The sequence below is a fragment of the Lycorma delicatula genome, chromosome 4 (assembly GCF_047948215.1).
Source record: "Lycorma delicatula isolate Av1 chromosome 4, ASM4794821v1, whole genome shotgun sequence".
In the NCBI taxonomy this organism is placed as follows: Eukaryota; Metazoa; Arthropoda; class Insecta; order Hemiptera; family Fulgoridae; genus Lycorma; species Lycorma delicatula.
The window spans coordinates 164962804-164979161 of NC_134458.1; the positions used below are offsets into that span (position 1 = coordinate 164962804).

A 16358-nucleotide genomic window follows, 5' to 3' on the forward strand; every position below is an offset into this window, starting at 1 on the left:
TTGAACTGGCAGTTGCACTGTTCAACTTTGAACAATGTTTGGAAGTATCCTGTTTCATTATTATTAACTTTTGTCAGAGTATAAAAATATTGTCAGAGTGTTAACATTACAGGCTGACATTTGATTGCTATTCTCCTTCTTTTTTTAGAAATCCAGAGATACTACTGTTCTTCCATGGAGATCTGTCAATAAATAATTGAGCTTCATATATCAGTTGTACCATTTCTTCATAGGAACGACATGCTCATTTTTACAGTTCCCACTGAATAACTTTGAGCAAGTAGTTACAGCTTACTGAGTATTGTAGACTGAGCTAGTGAGGTAGCTGTCATATTTCCAACTGTATTTACCCTGTGATGATGTGATCTAAGATAAAAACAGTAACTATAAAAAGAGTAGATAACTAACTTGATGGAAGACAACAAATCTTTCAAAGGCTTGGGACTGAATTCTTATTCTTATGGTATAACTGTAATACTTTGTAACCACTTCTTTAACCTCCTTTTTATAAGATTTTTTTTACATCGTTTTATGTATGATTAATAAAAATGAATTTTTTAAATGAAAAAAGGTATAAAGGTAAATTATAGAAGACTAAAACACAGTTATAACAATACTAACATAGTTATTTATTAATTTATTCACTGTAATTATAATATATTGTCATAATTATTTATTAAAATTTTATTTAATATATCTGTACACATTCTGTTTTAAATATTATCATCTAATTATTCTATTAATTTATTATAATTATTTACTAATATTTTAATTTAATCTTAGGTTTTTATAATTAATTATAATCATAAATATTTATAAAGATAAGAATTATAATGATAAATAGAACTACATTATATATTCAAATTATTAATTAGAAAAAAAGAAAGAAAAAACATAGTTTGAATAAATAAATAAATAAATAAATAAATTAAACCTGCACAAACCCCGTTTCTTCTACATAAGCAGTAGATATTCTTTTGGGAAAGAATTTTCATGAAACTAATTTGTAAGATAAAAAAACAAAAACTAAACTAAATAAAATTAATAACAAACAATTAATTGTCTCCCAAAAAAATATCATCAATAAATACACATTTATGTAACATATTTTTTAATATACCTTAGTTTAAAGCACAGTCCATATATTTGTAATATCACAGTACATACAATATTACATAATTATTAATAATAAATAATAGTATAGAATATTTGTGAAATTAATGAGCTTATTTATTTAATAACTGAAACTAACTAAAAATAGGAATAGAATACGATTAAAGAGATTATATAAACAGCAATTTATATAATTTGATAACAATTAAATATATAATTATAGTAAATACATCATGTAATTTAATTACAGTGCATCAAATATAATATTATCTAATGGTTGAAGTTATTTTAATAAAATATTCTGATTATAAATAATATTGCTAATTGAGGATTGTTTTAATGTTTATCTTTTCTATTTATTCTATTTTTTTAAGATCATTTAATGGTTTATTTACTTATAAATAATTATAAAAAGTATTTATTATCAGAGAAAAAACAACAAAAAACTCTAATTACAATGTAGCCTTTAGGCTACTTTTACGTGGTAGACAGAGTTGTTGATGATTGCTGTAGTAGTTACGTTACAGTAAATTAATTGAGCCGCTGGCCTCCATGGCATGAGTGGTAGTGTCTCGGCCTTTTATCTGGAGGTCCCAGGTTTGAATCTCCATCAGGAATGGCATTTTCACATGCTACAAATCACTCACCTCATCCTTTGAAGCAATACCTTACAATGGTCCCGGAAGTTAAAAAAAATTAATTGAACCAGAAACTTGGAAAATATATTAACATATGCATATAATATACTGCATACTATACTGTGGTATCCCTTATACTGTGGAAAAAATTTTTCCACAGATTTATCTTTTATTTTAAAAAAATATGTATATATATATATATATACAACAAATCTTGTATTTTGTAAACTGTCTGAAAACTTGCACATCCTTTATAACACATTAATACAGGGTTTTAAGACACTATTAAAGGTTTTAAATCTTTCCAGAAATGTACCTAAAATTTAGGTATGAGGATATAAGTAAAACTGATAGTAAATTTTTAATGATGTGTTAATAAAAAACAATTTAAAATAAATTTAATTTGATTTGTCATTTGTTTTAAGTGATTTTTAAAAATAATCTTCATCTCTAACCATTATAGACACAAATATAGCTAATAAATACTTACTACTTTTACAGAGGTATTAAGTCTTGATCAATATCCATTCTATAAAACAAAACTGATTTAGAAGTAATTGTTCTTATAAAATAGCCATTGTAAAAGATGTTAAGTTAAAATGGAAAAAAATCTTTAAGTCCTTCTTTAGAAAAAAATTGTTAAAAGAAAAGAGTTGATCCATCCTAATTTGAGTAATAAATAAAGAAGAACTTTTTTAGGTAAATTTAAATGATGTTAGACCTGCTGTAGGGAAATTTTTTTATTTATTTAAAATTGATGTAAATTCTTTAAGTATTAGTTGTTTTATAGAACATTGTACAGGTGTCATTTCAGTAACTATATTGTCCCAGATTTAAAGAACTATAAAAATCACTTTAAAAATGGATCATTAAAAATGTATTTTCAGGTTAGGTATGGAAATATATTAATGAAAGGCAAAAAAAATCAGCACACCCTGAAAATTTCCACTTGAGCTATGACTGTTTTGTGTCAGTCAACATAATAAACTTTTTATCAGATAATGGTTGCATGGAAAAAAGGTTTATAGAAAAATAAAATAAACTTAATATCTGCAGGGTCTTTCAGTAACTTTAACGACGTATAAAAATGATGAGAAATGAAAACCACACTGAGTTTGCTTATAGATTTTGGTTTGTGAGAGGCCATCTACCATGTGGAAAAAGCTTTGTTAAGTTTTTATTTTTTTTTTGTTACTCAATTGTTTCAGACCCACCGTCTGCTCTGTACAAGTAATATTGTTTTTGTATAACTTCATTTCTTTTTTATTTCTGTTGTAAACAGTAGGAAAACTAGGAAATTTATTTATTTAATATATTTAATTAAAATTCTTGGTCATTATTATACAACATTTGTACATTTTCTAAATATATATAACAGCTAATTAATAACATCAATTTGTTAACAAGATTTTTATTTATAAAGGTGTTTAATTATTATAATATAATGGACTTTCTTTATTCAGTTGGGTTTATACCTCCTTAAAATGAGATGTTAAATTGATATTATGTAGGATTTTTATTATTTTATTAAATCATGATTAAAATATCTCCTACTTTACCTATAAGTGCTAATATTTATCATTGCGCACCATAAACCTTTCATTTCTTATAATTAGTTGAATTATATTATTCATTAAATTGAAATGTGTAATATATATAATTTATATGCAACATTATTAATAAATCTGTCTGTATTTATCTTTGTGACAACTTTGTCCACGTCAAAATGAACAGCAGAGCTCAAATCTTATTTATTTACCACTATATGTAAGATTGACACATTTTATATTCTTAGGCTTAGTTATTGATGGCATTTCTTTTAAAATGATTCATAAACATTATTTACATAATTCATCAGTTGAGTATGATTTTAATGTCAGAAGATATGTATTTTTCCATGAATAAATAACAATCGATCTAATCGAGACAATCAAGTAAATATATTAGCAAACTGAATGACTGACTTGACTGCTGAATGAAGTTGCTGAAGGTGTTGATCACCTTAGAGATATATTATTTGTTCATTAAAAACACAGTTATCAACACATTCAGCTATAATAAACCATTTATGCATTGTGATCACATTTTCTTGATAAATGCTATATCAAGATTTACATGACTTCAACAAAACTTACATGTCAATTCATTATTGTAAATATAGTTTGAGAATGAAATGCAATCATGCATTCATGGTAGCTATTTTATAAGTTTATTAATGCATAATTCATTTAATTAAACACTTATCTTTTCATTTCGAGTTTAACACATTTCTCTACTGTACATAAGTTTTTAATTATACAAGTATAAAATTATTTTTTTAACCTCCAGGCCCTCAAATCCGGGACCTTTGGGTTCAAATCCCAGTCAGGGATGACATTTTCACATGCTGCTTGTCATTCATCTCATCATCTGAAGCAATACCTAATGGTGGGTCCAGAAGTTAAAAAAAAAAGTATAAAATCTTGTGCAGACTTCATGACCACCTATTTATAATTATTATTAATTACATATTTTTTCTTCTTTTTGTGAACTTTTTAAAATAAGTAGAGACAATAATTTGAATACTTTATGTTGTGGTAGATGTTAGGTAAATGTCACATAAATGAATTTAAAGTTTAAAATATTTATATACAGAATGTGTGGTAATTTTTAAACGAGTTATGCTTAAATGTAAGATTTATTAGAAATAAATCCGTTACAGATGATAACTTATTTGTTAATCTCCATTAAAAATATGAGTTTATTGTTTGTAGATTTCTTATAATGGATATTTAGTTAATTTGTGTTTTTTTTTTTTTTTTTGTTAAATACTAATTACAATATTTTAAAATTAGAATATCATTAAATATTTTTGTAATATTGAAATTACAAAATTGCTTTCTTGTTTCTGAAATTAAAAAGAAACATCAACAACATTAAAATAATTGATTGAAAAAATGTTGAATCTAAGTATAATGCCATTTTTAGCTTATCTTTTTTAAGTAATACATCTTTCATCTATAGTTAATTTTTAAAATTTTCAATCCATTGTGATTTTTTCATTCTTCTGGGTCAAGGCTTTATTTTACCCTTTTCAATTTATATCTTAATTTAAAAATCATTCAGTTAAAGATCACCTTTATCTTTGATATAAAATCTAAAAAAAGCAGTAGTATTTCGTGAAGAAAACTTATTTTTAGCTTATGAATAAAGAGATGAGTGTGTAAATATTAGCTATTTATAAACTATATTAAAAATAATTTATAATTTTATTATATTATTTTCTGCTGAATTGCAGTCTCATTGACTATTGTAATTATCAATTTTTTTTTATTTTATTTTTTTACTTATTTAATAAGAATTTATGGTATAACCATATGTTTTTTAAGAAATTCTTGTAATATTAGGAGATCTTTATCATCTAATGTCGTAGAAAATGATTCTTTGACAATAGATTCCATTTCAGGAATTTTTACTTTTCTTGATGAATACTCATCTGCATCTCTATCAAATTCTCTTTTTGTATTTGTATTATCAGATCGTTCATCGGATTTTCTCATTAATGGTGAAGATGTTTTTACATGGAGATCTTTTGCTTTTACATTATGTTCTGTAGTAGTTGTTTTTGTTGTATTATGTTGTTTATCAACTTCTTCAGTATTTAGATTTGTTTCTGAATCGTTACAGTTGACATCATTATCTTTATCATTATTTCTTTTAGGTCTTACAGTTATTTCTGTTTCATAGTGTTCAGTAAATTCTTCCTCTAATGAATTTGGTGTTGTTAATTCTGTTATTATTGTTATCCAGTTATCAGGCGATAATGTTGTTATTAGTTTATTTGCCATTAATTCATTATTTTGTTGCTCTTCCTTAATTGTCGAAAATATTGTTTCATCTTCTTCACCTTCTTCGATGCACGGATCATCTGTTTCTTGTAACATATCATCGGTTGTCGTATCAAATGTTATGCCGGTCGGATTATCTTTTTGTGTAAAATGTGTATCATCATTGCTTTCAGTCGTAAATGTATTCAACATTTCTGTTGGTAAATCTCCACAATCATCGACCATTTTCGAAGGCTTTATTATGTTGATGCTGATTTTAGATTCATCTTCATTTAATTTTTCAATTTTAACTTTGTTCTCTTCTTTGTTTACTTTAATAGGTTCAAAAGTTTCTACATCTGGTATGGTCATTTCAGTATTTTTCATGGTTGTTCTGCTTTTTTCTACTTCATCTAAAGACTCTGTTGAAGTATAGTCTGTTGAATATGATTCAGTGCTCTCAACATTATGATTATTTTTGTCAGGTAAAGTCGGCTTTTTCTTGTGATTAAAGTTAACAACACCTATATTTATATTTCCAGTTGATAATAATGAATTAATTTTAACACCGGGTGTTGTCAAATTATGTTTTAACCATTCTGGTGGTAAATGTGTATCGTTGTTCCTCGGATGTGATATCGGTTTTATTTTTTCATTTATTAAATATTCTGCTAGCATTTTTAGATCAGCTGGTGTTAAAAGTATGTGTGTGTTTGTAAAATTTAGTTTATTTTTATTTTGTACGGTTACTTTTATTGCAGGTTTAGTGTTTAATTTTATTGTACCTTCTTTGTCTAATGATTTTTCATTACCTTCATCATTTTCATCATCACCTTTTATATTAAATAAATCTAACTGTATTGTACCCGCTTCATTATTTGATGATCCAGAATTTTGATTTCTTATTTTGATGAACGGTATATCATCGTTAATATTCAACACTGGAGGCATTTCAGTTGTTCCTTCATTTTCACTAGTACTTGTTGCATGAATAGTAATGGTTTGTTTGATTTCAGAATTTTTCTCTGGGTCTGATTTATATGAATCACTATTAAGATTATTATTATTATTTTCAGTTAGGGAGTTTTCATATTTTTCTCTAACATTATTCAAGTCTGTTTTTTTATCCACAATAATATTCTTTTTCTTTCCATTGATTTCATTTTTTTTATCTGTATGATTTACTACCTCTGCATTATCATTCTCTGATTCAGTTGAATCTTCTGAACTGCTAGAGCTGCTGCTAGAATCTGAATCTTCTTTTGATTTTAAATTACTTGAATCAGAACTACTTGAGCTTTCACTAGAATCAGATTTTTCTTCTGTTTTGGAATTGCTTGAATCAGAACTATTAGAGCTATCACTGGATTTAGATTTCTCCTTTGTCTTAGAGTCACTGGACTCAGAACTGCTTGAACTACTGCTACTGGAATCAGATTTATCTTTTGTTTTGGAATCACTTGATTCAGAACTGCTTGAACTGCTACTGCTGGAATCAGATTTTTGCTTTGTATTGGAATCACTTGACTCAGAACTACTAGAGCTATCACTGGAGTCAGATTCTTCCTTTGTTTTGGAATTACTGGAATCAGAACTACTTGAACTGCTGCTACTGGAATCAGACTTCTCCCTTGTTTTAGAGTCACTTGACTCAGAACTGCTTGAGCTATCACTGGAGTCGGATTCTTCCTTTGTTTTAGAATCACTGGAATCAGAACTGCTTGAACTGCTGCTACTAGAATCAGATTTTTCCTTTGTCTTAGAGTCACTCGACTCAGAACTGCTTGAACTACTGCTACTAGAATCAGATTTCTCCTTTGTTTTGGAATTACTTGACTCAGAACTGCTCGAACTGCTACTACTGGAGTCAGATTTTTGCTTTGATTGGGAATCACTTGACTCAGAACTACTAGAGCTATCACTGGAGTCAGATTTCTTTTTAGTCTTAAAATCATTGGATTCAGAACTGCTAGAACTTTCATTTGTGCTGTTTTCATCATTTTCTTTTGATTCATTATTTTCATCATTATCTGATTCATCATTTTCTTTTGATTCATTTACAGTTTTTGGATTATTTTTTGAATTTTTCTTATCTTTCTTTGAGTTTCCATCAGATTTTTTATTCTTTATATCAGTTTCTTCTTCATCAGTTTCTTCAGAGGTGCTTGACTGACTGTTATTGTGTCTCTTACTTTCTTTGCTATTTTCATCAGACTCAGAGTTCTCAGTCTCCTCTTTACTTTCATTATCATCATCGTCATCGTCATCGTCATCGTCATCATCATCATCATCATCATCATCAATTTTGTGTTTTGTGATTGTTTTATCCTTATTTACTTTTTCTCCTTTAGTATTTTGTTTTTTAACATTTTCAGGTTTATTTTTTGTATCACACTTTTGGGTTGTACCTCCTAAACCAGAATTTTTTGATTTTTCTGATGTATCATCTGACAATCCTTTTTCTTTACTTTCAGAATTTGAATCTTCTTCACTACTTGAATTTTCATCATTTTTAATCTTTTCTTCACTTGTATTTTCTGGTCTCATTTTTTTTTTATCATTACTTTTTACTTTATTTTGTTGTTTTTCTTGGTAATAAGTTATTCTTCCATCTTCATTTATTGATGAATCAGGTTTTAATGATTCTATATCTTTTGATGGTATTAAAATTGATGCAATCGTTCCAAACTTTGTTTCTGTTACATCTTTGTTTATTTTTTCAGATTTATCATCACTATATTTAATATTTACATAATCTTCATCAGTGAAATAATTTTCTGTTGAACTCTTCTTTGTTTCTAATTTTCCATTATTTCTTTCTGTGACTATTGTTGTATGTATTTCATAATCTTCATCATTGTTAATTGTTTCTGTCGTGCTTGACAATGTATTTTTTTTTCCTCCTGATTTTGTAAAGTCTTCTTTTAATAAATCTTTTATTTCGGCTTGTTCAAGATTATTGTTAGGTTGTCTAGTTGTCATATCGTTGTTTATTATTGACTCTGTTGAAACTGTTTCAGGATTAGTATTACTTTTAGTTGAGCTCATGTTCTCGTTTTCATTAATTTCACTTTCCACATCCTCAGTAAATATAGATGAATAAGGCATTGTCATTCTTTTAAATACCTCATTATCTGAATTTGTTGTATAATTTTCATCATTTTCAGCATCAGATTCTGCTTTTAACGTTGTTTGAGACATATCTAAATTTTTCTTTTGTTCATCATACTCTACTGAAGTTCTTGACAATATTTCATTATCAGAATTGTGTTCTCTTGTTACACTCTGTTCAGTTGTTGTTATCGTATTTTCATGTGTGGTTATTACTGTAGTTGGGAAATCTGTTGTACTGATGTCATCAGAAAAAACTAAGTGTTTTTCAATGTTATCATTATTGCTTCGTGTATTAACAGAAAATGTAACCTTTTGAGGGTTTTCTTCATTTATTTCATCCTTTTTTGATAAATCTGGTAATCTTATGGTACTTAATAGATTTGGACTGTCTTGAGCAACAATATTGTATAAGGTTGACACATCATTTAACATATCACCTGCAGTAAATTCAATCAGTGTCGATTCATTAATATCATCAGTTTGTTCTTCATCACTATTTGTTGTCAATTCGGGTAATATTGTCGATGTATGTTCTGTATAACTAGTTGTACTTCTTAATGGATCTAACCTAATAGAATTTGTACCTTCAGATTTTTCAGAATGTATTCTTGTAATTATTTCAGCCGGTTGTAGCGTTGTCGGATTAGTATTGTATTTTTTATCTTGTAATGTTGTAAGTCGTTCTGATGTTTTAGTAAATATCACAGTATTTTGTTGTTTATTTGTCGTTAAATCGTCGTTTGGAATTTTTTTATTTCGTTCTTCATGTGTCGTTAGCAAGTCGTGTATGAGTTGTGATGTATATGTTTGCTCATTTTGGTAATTAGGGCTTGAGTTTGTTGTTATAGTCTCATGTTCTTTTTGTGCTGGTCGGGTCAGCAGCCATGGTTGCATCTCTCTCTTGAAACCTGTATTAGAACTTCTAGATATTTTCACTGAATTCCCCATCCTCTCTTTCTGATTACCATTTTTCGTATCTATAAAAAAAAAAAAAACATATATTTTATTGGAATTTCTTTTTATAAACAAAGTGAATTAATTACAATATCCCAGAATTATTAGTAAACATGTCAAAAACATTAGAAGCCAAAAAACCTTGTTGTAAATGTTTATAAAAATGTATTTAAAAGTTATCTATCCTCTGACGTACATTCAATAAATAAAAAAGGAATAGCAGACTACATGTACTACACTATACAAGAATATGATATATATATAATGTAATTAATTAATAAACTAGTTATACATATATGTGCAATGCTACTGGTATTTATTCAATATCTGTATTACAAATTTAATTTAGTTTTTTGGAAGATATTTTTAAATTAAAGTTTGTGGGTAATTGATATTATAATACAAATTTGGTAAAACCCACACATTTGCATTAATTTACAGCAGCTAAAAAATATTTATAAAACAAATTCCAGAAATAAATTATTATAAAATACAAATTGACTAAGCTCCAATTGACAGTCGACTAACAATGATTCATGACTTCTTTCTTGGAAGAAAGATTCATTATCTTGATAATGAACCTTTTTTCACATTTAAGGGAAATTTAAACTAAAGGAAAACTACATTTTATGACTTCGTATTTGCAGGCAGAGGTAAAAAAGAAAGACTTGTACTAGATTAGATCTGAAAACTACCATTATTTTGACAGGTAAGTTCAAGATTAGACAGCGAAATTATAAAAGTTCACATAGATATGGGAATATCAGTATTAATTCATTTTTTATCAAATGCTGAGAGATGTGATGAATTTTTTTAAACAATGTTTACAAAAATTACAATCAACTGTAAATAAAAACACTAAGGTCAATTTATCTTTTTTTGTAAATCTTAATATAATATTATTCTTTATTTTCCAATGAAAATAAAATATTTTCATTAGAAAATTTTTTTCATTAGACTTTTTTATAAATTTGTTAATTAATTCCTGAATACCAAGTTCAAATCCTAGTAAAGGCAGTTACTTTTATACAGATTTGAATACTAGATTGTGGATACCGATGTTCTTTGGTAGTTGAGTTTCAGTTAATTATAGATTTCAGGAATGGTTGACCTGAGACTGTACAAGACTACACTTCATTTACATTTATACATATCATCCTCATTCATTCTCTCAAGTAATACCTTACGATGATTCTGCAGGCTAAACAGAAAAAGAAAGAAAGAATACCAAGTAATATGATTCGTTCTGTACTGTGTAAACATAAAGAAATTTATGTTACTGCATTTTAAATTTAATTAAAAACAACAGTTTTTAATATTGATTCAAAAAGGGTCATTCCCCCTATTGCATTTAGATTGCATATAATGCATTGATTCTTCTGTGGAAAGGACGTACATAAATTTGCTGCTTTATATTATTTGTTTTGGTCATTTTTGTGGTTGTTACTTAGGTAAAGCACCTGAGATACAACTGGCAATAATATAATTGCTTCTCTGAGAGTAATGATATCAATTTTGCAGTTTTTATATTCTTTTTAGATGTTGTTTGTAGGATTTAATAATGCTCTCATTTCAGATTTCTTTGCTTGTTAATGCACAACTAAATGTTCAGTTCAATAAAGAAAGTAATGGAAAACTACTGCAATTCTCACTTTCCCTAGTAAGTTTTTCATGGTATACTGGTTATTCTTGGGAATGCCTATGCTATTTTTATGAATAACTCGTATTTCATGTTAGGTTACCTAAAGCTATTAGATTATGACATCCAGCATATGACATATACTGTACAAGCTGTTTTAATAGAATAATATTTTTTTAGTATTTCTTTGTCTTTAGAAAAGGAAAATATTGTGAGGATGCTTTAATTAACATTACTGAAAAAATCTATTACAGTTTTAGCAGAAGCAACCAAATGACAAAGCTTTTCTTGATTTCAAGAAAGTTTTGACTTCGTTGACTGTAACATCTTAAAAAAATGGAAGCATGCATTAATTTGTTTTAAAAGCTTCTCATTACATAGAATAACATGTGAAAATCTAAAATCAAATAAGTATGTCCCTACCTGTTAGGGTAGGTGTGACACAGAGGTTCTTTATACTTGCAACAATGTTTTAAATTTTTATTAATGATTTGTTAAACAAGGTTTATACAGTCATTTATGTACTTTTGTTGCCAATTTTTCTCTCTTTTATTCAAAGAAATCTGCAAGTAATATTGGAATATGTAACTTATAATCTGCATATATCCTGCATGTATAACTTTATGTCCTCTAAATAAATTGCAGGTTAATATCTGCAAAGTAGAGATAAATATCCCAGTGTTGATTTGTAGATTTGTCTTTTTATTTTTCATTTCAAAAGTATATCATAAAATTTATCATATTTATATGTCGTAAAATATATTATATGGTCAGTCTATAAAGTGAATGGATAACTAAGTATTTAAGAATAATTTTGAATGAAAGAGTAGCATGGGAAAAGTGACTAACTTCAAGTTTAATTTTTTAGTTTTTGAATCATCAGTCAGTTAACTTTTTGAAATTATTCTGCATTTTTTTTTTTTGTGTAATTCGTTAAACTCCAACATTATTAATATATCCTACATCCTCATTTATTTGTTTTATGTATTTCATTATTCTTTGTCTTTATGCTTTTTACTTTTGACATATCCGTAAGTGAAATCCATCTTTCTTCTATAAAAGATCCCACTTCTCCATTTCAACATGATACAAACTGATACTCCAACATTTTAATTTTCAAAAGGGATACTTCCCACCATTTTTCAAACTAAAGATCTTTCATATGGAGCTTTTATGTGTCTGTTAAATAACAAGGAAATTTTATGTAAGAAATGAAAGTAGACTGACTGATGACTGAATTTTAAATAGGCTGAATCATAAATTTCACAACTTTTAGAAAAATTAAGGTTAATAAAATAGTGTCAGACAGTTTTTAATGCTTAGATTCAGAATAATTTAATCGTTTACCATATGGCATTAAGTAATGTAACAGTAAAGATTTTCTGTTCAAAAATTAAAACATGGCTTTTTGAAATATCTGACATTAATTGTTTGAAAGTAGGGCTTTATTAGGTGTTATTAAATAAAACTCGTAGAATACATGTAAGCAAAGTTAGCTTGCAATTGTATACTCTAAAAGGTTTATTTACTGATGGTTAAGATAACACTGGTCAACATGATTTTTGTCTTACAAGTACCAATAGGTGTACTTAATGGAGATTTTATGCTGTTTTCAAATATTTATTCAGAATTTCTCATCACCTACAGTTTTTTTGTTATTTTCATTTTTTTAAATATTTTAAAATGTTTTTTCATCCATTTGTCCATTGACAAGTAAAAGCTCCTAGAGCATTGTAAATATGATGGAACCAAATAAGCTAACTCAAAGGGTAGTGTTGCTACTGTTGTGCAGATTCAGACATGTATAGACATATACAAACATGATCTAGTGTAGCACACATTCATCAGAACGATGCCAGTTGTGAGATAGTAGTGAACCGGTAAACCCGTCATTGTGAGTGCTTTGTGTGTCTGAATTATTGTGTATTACATATTTACAACTTTATTTCTTTTAATTAGTTGTTAGTTACAGAATGTCTAGAGTTTGTTTAAATCATCCTAACAATTTTTGTAGTATGTGGTGAAGTGATGCTCAAGTCCCAAAGGCGAAACCTTACTCCTTTAGTAAAAAAAAGTATTATGAACTTTATTTTGGGTGTAAAGTCAGGGACCAAATAAGGGCCTGGGCCCCACATATCTGTTGTTTATTATGTTCTAGGCTTCTCACTGCATGGAAAAAAGGCATATGCTGCCACATGCCATTTGCTATCCCTATGGTTTAGAGGGAACCCAAAGATCTCTTCTGACTGTTATTTCTGCTTAACAAATATTAAAAGGATTACGTCAAAATCAAAACATATAGGGTGTACACTAACTTGCAATCTGCAATGAGACCAGTTCCACACTGTGAAGAATGGCCCATACCAAAAGCTCCAGAACATGTAACATTAGATGAAGAGAGCTCAGAGTCTGATGGAAGTAAAGAAGAAAAAGAAACAGGTTCTGGTGATACAACTTTTGAACAAAACAGTTCATCTGAACCTCATTTACTGACTCAAGAAAATCTTAACTATCTCATATGAGATTTAATGTTATCCAAAATACAGTCTGAAATGCTTGCTTCTCGGCTAAAAGGATGGACTCTTCTTCAAAAGAATACAAAAATATGTACTTATCGTAATCATCATTCTGAATTTAAAGACTATTTTTCTGAAGAAAATGGATTAGTATTTTGTAATGACATTTCTTCTCTTATGGAGACACTGTAATGAACATAATGCAACAGAATGGCGTTTGTTCATTGATTCCTCTAAAGTTAGTTTAAAAGCTGTGTTTCTGCATAATGGCAATAAATTACCATCAGTACCTGTGGCTCAATCTGCTACTATGAAAGAAACATATGAAAACTTTAAATTTAAACTGCAAAAGCTTCAATATGCAGTGCATGAATGGAATACTTGTGGTGATTTAAAGGTAATTGCACTTATTCTTGGTCTGCAGCTTGCATATACGAAGTAATGTTGTTTTTTGTGTGAATGGGATAGTAGGGACAGAAAAAACCATTTCATTAGAAAAGAATGGCCTAAACACAAATCACTCATTCCTGAACAGAAAAATGTGAAACATGACCCACTGTGTAATCCTAAAAATGTGTATCTACCTCCATTAGATTAGGAGAATTAATGAAGAATTTAATCAAGGCCATAGACAATACTACTGGTTTCATGTACTTAAAAAACAAGTTTTCTAAAATTAGAGATGCAAAAATTAAAAAAGTAATATTTGTGGGTCCACAAATATGATCACTAATGTATGATGAAAAGTTTGAGGAACTATTGAATCCACTGGAGAAAGCTGCTTGGCAAACATTCAAAAGTGTTATTTAAAGTTTTCTGGGAAATCAAAAGGCAGAAACTTACCGTGATATGTCAACGATCTTATAACAGCTTATAAAAATTTGATTTATAATATATCCTTAAAAGTACACTTCCTGCACTTGCACCTAGATTTCTTCCTGGAAAATCTTGGAGCAGTGAATGATGAGCATGGGGAACACTTTCATCAGGAGATTTCAGCTATGGAAAAGAGGTAGCAAGGCAAATGGAATCCTAATATGCTGGCCAATTATTGTTGGACTACCAAGAGGGATGCTCCACAGGCAAAGTATAGCAGAAAATCGTCATTTCTTACATTCTAGGTGAGTAAAGTGTTTAAATATTGTATAGTTAAGAATGCAGAAAGTATTAAAATGTTTGAAATTATAAATGCCTGTCTCTCAGAAACCTTGTATGATGAGGAAAAACCGATATCATATGTAAATTTAGGAGAAAATTACTATCAGAATCACATATTTTTCTTCCAATCTACAGATCCTCCAAACAGAAGGATCTGTAATCTGTATGTATTTGTAAAAAAAATTCATGAAAGTTCTCCCCAAATTATTTTAATATTTCAATATCTTACTGTGTGTTGTTATATATAAATTAAACTTTATCACAAGCATATATATATATAATTACCTTACATATTTCTGGTTTTAGGTATCTGGCCTTGATCAGGGACATGTAGATACAATGGGTATTTAAAATTAATATGTAGATATTTATGTATTTAAAAGTGCCATGCACTTTATGGCTATAGGTAACCTGATATGAGTCACCCCTGAAAATAACGTAGGCATTCTCAAGGAAATGAGGAATAAATTGCTTTCATGATGCTTTTTCACTGAGCCATATATACAGTTGCATATTAGTATGCCGACTGAAATGATGATACTATTCAACTTTAAATGTTAAACCTTCAGCTGTTCACCACAGGGATTTGCAATGTAGTAAAAGTCATTACTCTCATTTTGACTCTGATTAGTGCTTCTTTTACCTTAGGAGCTTTACATAACTATAATAAATATATTATAAAGTAACGTATTAATTTACCTCTTCCTGTTGTGGAACAATATTTTATAAACACCCTTTGATTCAACAGAAGTTTATAAATAAATATAAATTCAAAAACATCATCAAAACTCTAAAACTTGTCACATGTTCTTAAAAAATGCTTAAAATTATTTGAGAGCTTAATTATGAATCAATGTATGTATCAAACTGTAAATCTTTAAATGGTTACTACATTAAACATACATTTATTCTAATTAATAAACTTTCACTTCGTTAAGTTAATGCAAATTAAGTTTACCTTGGATGCTGCTCAGATGGTACAGATAAAGTATGATGTTTTCTAAGCGTAACTAATTTACAGGTATGGTTATGATTGAATTAAATCATATTATTCAGTAATGTTGTTAAACTAATCAAATCATTTGTAGTAGCATATAATAATTAAATTTAGGATTTAATATGTCTATATCTAAACAACGCTGTTACATTCCAAGAAATCCTAGATCGTATCAGAGATGGTTTTCAACCAAAATTTATGGGTATGATCATTTATTTTCTATTCTCAGAAGCTTGCATTGCTTACAGATAATTGATGCATTTACAAGAAAACAATTTAAACCTCCGGAATAACAAAATTTATGCTCCTGTTTTGTACATTTTATTATAAATGTCATCTGTTTCTATTTAATATGCTTCATTACTAGTTAGAAGTTTGTTTTTAATTACATTTATTTTTAACAATTTTTTTTTACAATTTTGT

At 28.0% G+C, this 16358-nt stretch overlaps 1 protein-coding gene across 1 annotated transcript in view; it reads right to left on the bottom strand.

The window, feature by feature from the left end:
- Nucleotides 1-605: 605 nt before the first annotated feature.
- LOC142324054 (uncharacterized) overlaps nt 606-16358 on the bottom strand; it is a 143265-nt gene continuing 127512 nt past the window's right edge. Inside the window, exon 6 of the mRNA XM_075364661.1 lies at nt 606-9648. Within this exon, the coding sequence (XP_075220776.1) occupies nt 5093-9648 (4556 nt within the window). The 3' untranslated portion in view covers nt 606-5092. The remainder of the gene's footprint in view (nt 9649-16358) is intronic.